Source organism: Corvus brachyrhynchos, unplaced genomic scaffold (assembly GCF_000691975.1).
Source record: "Corvus brachyrhynchos isolate BGI_N302 unplaced genomic scaffold, ASM69197v1 scaffold579, whole genome shotgun sequence".
Taxonomy (NCBI): Eukaryota; Metazoa; Chordata; class Aves; order Passeriformes; family Corvidae; genus Corvus; species Corvus brachyrhynchos.
In genome coordinates, this window is record NW_008239782.1 from 100,626 (window position 1) to 102,300 (window position 1,675).

Here is a 1,675-nt window from a genome sequence, read left to right on the forward strand (position 1 = left end):
GCTCAGGTGTGCCCAGGTGTGCCCAGGTGTGCCCAGATGTGCTCAGGTGTGCCCAGGTTTGTCCAGGTGTGCCCAGGTGTGCCCAGGTGTGCCCAGATGTGCCCAGGTGGGAGTGGGGTGTGCCCAGGTGTGCCCCAGGTGTGGCCCAGGTGTGACCAGGTGTGCCCAGGTGTGCCCAGATGTGCCCAGCTGGGGGTGGGGTGTGCCCAGATGTGCCCAGGTGGGAGTGGGGTGTGCCCAGGTGTGCCCCAGGTGTGTCCCCAGTGCCCCCAGGTGTGTCCCTGGGTGTGCCCAGCTCTGTGCCAGGTGTCCCCAGGTGTGCCTGGGTGTGTCTGGGTGTGTCCCAGGTAGGATTGGGAGTGGCCCAGGTGTGCCCCAGGTGTGGCCCAGGTGTGCCCAAGTGTTCCCAGGTGTCCCCAGGTGGGATTGGGGTGTGCCCAGGTGTGTGCCAGGTGTGGTGCAGGGGTGCCCAGGGGTGCCCAGGGTGTCCCAGGTATCCCCAGGTGTGCCCAGGCGGGATTGGGGTGTGCCCAGGTGTGACCTGGGTGTCCCCAGGTGTGCCAGGCGTGATTGGGGTGTGCCCAGGTGTGTGCCAGCTGTGCCCCTAGGTGTGCCCAGGTGTGTCAGGTGTGACCTGGCTGTGCCCAGGTGTGTCCCAGGTGTGCCCCCAGGTGTGCCCAGATGTTCCCAGGGTGTTCCAGCTGTGTCCCAGCCATCCCCAGGTGTGTCCCAGGTGTGACCTGGCTGTGCCCAGGTGGGATTGGGGTGTGCCCAGGTGTGGCCCCAATGCCCCCAGGTGTGACCTGGGTGCTCCCCCAGGTGTGCCCAGCTGTGTCCCAGGTGTGCCCGAGTGTGTCCCAGGTGTCCCCAGGTGTGACCTGGGTGTGTCCAGGTGTGTCCCCAGGTGTGTCAGGGTGTGTCCCCAGGTGTGCCCAGGGTGTCCCAGGTGTGCCCACGTGTGTCCAGGTGTGACCTGGGTGTGTCCAGGTGTCCCCAGGGGTGTTCCAGGTGTGTTCCAGGTGTGTCCCCAGGTGTGACCTGGGTGTGGTCAGGTGTAGCCAAGTGTCCCCAGGTGTGTCCCAGGTGTGTCCAGCTGTGTCCAGGTGTGCCCAGGTGCATCCTGGGTGTGTCCCAGGTGTGCCCAGGTGTGTCTGGGTGTGCCCGGGTGTGTCCCCAGCTGTGTCCTGGGTGTGTCTGGGTATCCCCAGGTGTGCCCCCAGGTGTGCCCAGGTGCGTCCCGGGTGTGTCCCAGGTGTGTCTGGGTGTGTTTAGGGTGTCCCCAGGTGTGGCCAGCTGTGGTCAAGTGTCCCCAGGTGTGTCTCGGTGCGTCCCAGGTGTGCCATGGATATGTCCACATGTGACCTGGTTGTGTCTAGGTATATGCCAGGTATGCCCAGGTGTGCCCCAGGTGTGTCCCAGGTGCCCCCCAGGTGTGTCCAGGTGCCCCCAGGTGTGTCAGGGTGTGTCCCAGGTGTGCCCAGATGTGCCCAGGTGTGCCCCAGGTGTGTCAGGGTGTGTCCCAGGTGCCCCCCAGGTGTGTCCAGGTGCCCCCAGGTGTGCCCCAGGTGTATCCCAGGTCTACCCAGGGCCATCCAACTGCCCCCAGCTGCCCCCAGGTCTATCCCAGGTCTATCCAGGTGTGCCCAGGTGCCCCCCCAGCTGCCCCCAGGTCTAT

General features: G+C 66.0%; 1 protein-coding gene across 1 annotated transcript in view; it reads left to right on the forward strand.

Moving 5' to 3' along the window:
• Positions 1-633, forward strand: part of LOC103621687 (kinesin-like protein KIFC1) — a gene marked incomplete at its 5' end in the record, with an annotated part of 19,701 nt that extends 19,068 nt beyond the window's left edge. Inside the window, 1 exon segment of the mRNA XM_017743170.1 lies at positions 609-633. Coding sequence (XP_017598659.1) covers positions 609-633 — 25 coding nt within the window.
• Between the last annotated feature and the right edge of the window lie 1,042 nt (positions 634-1,675).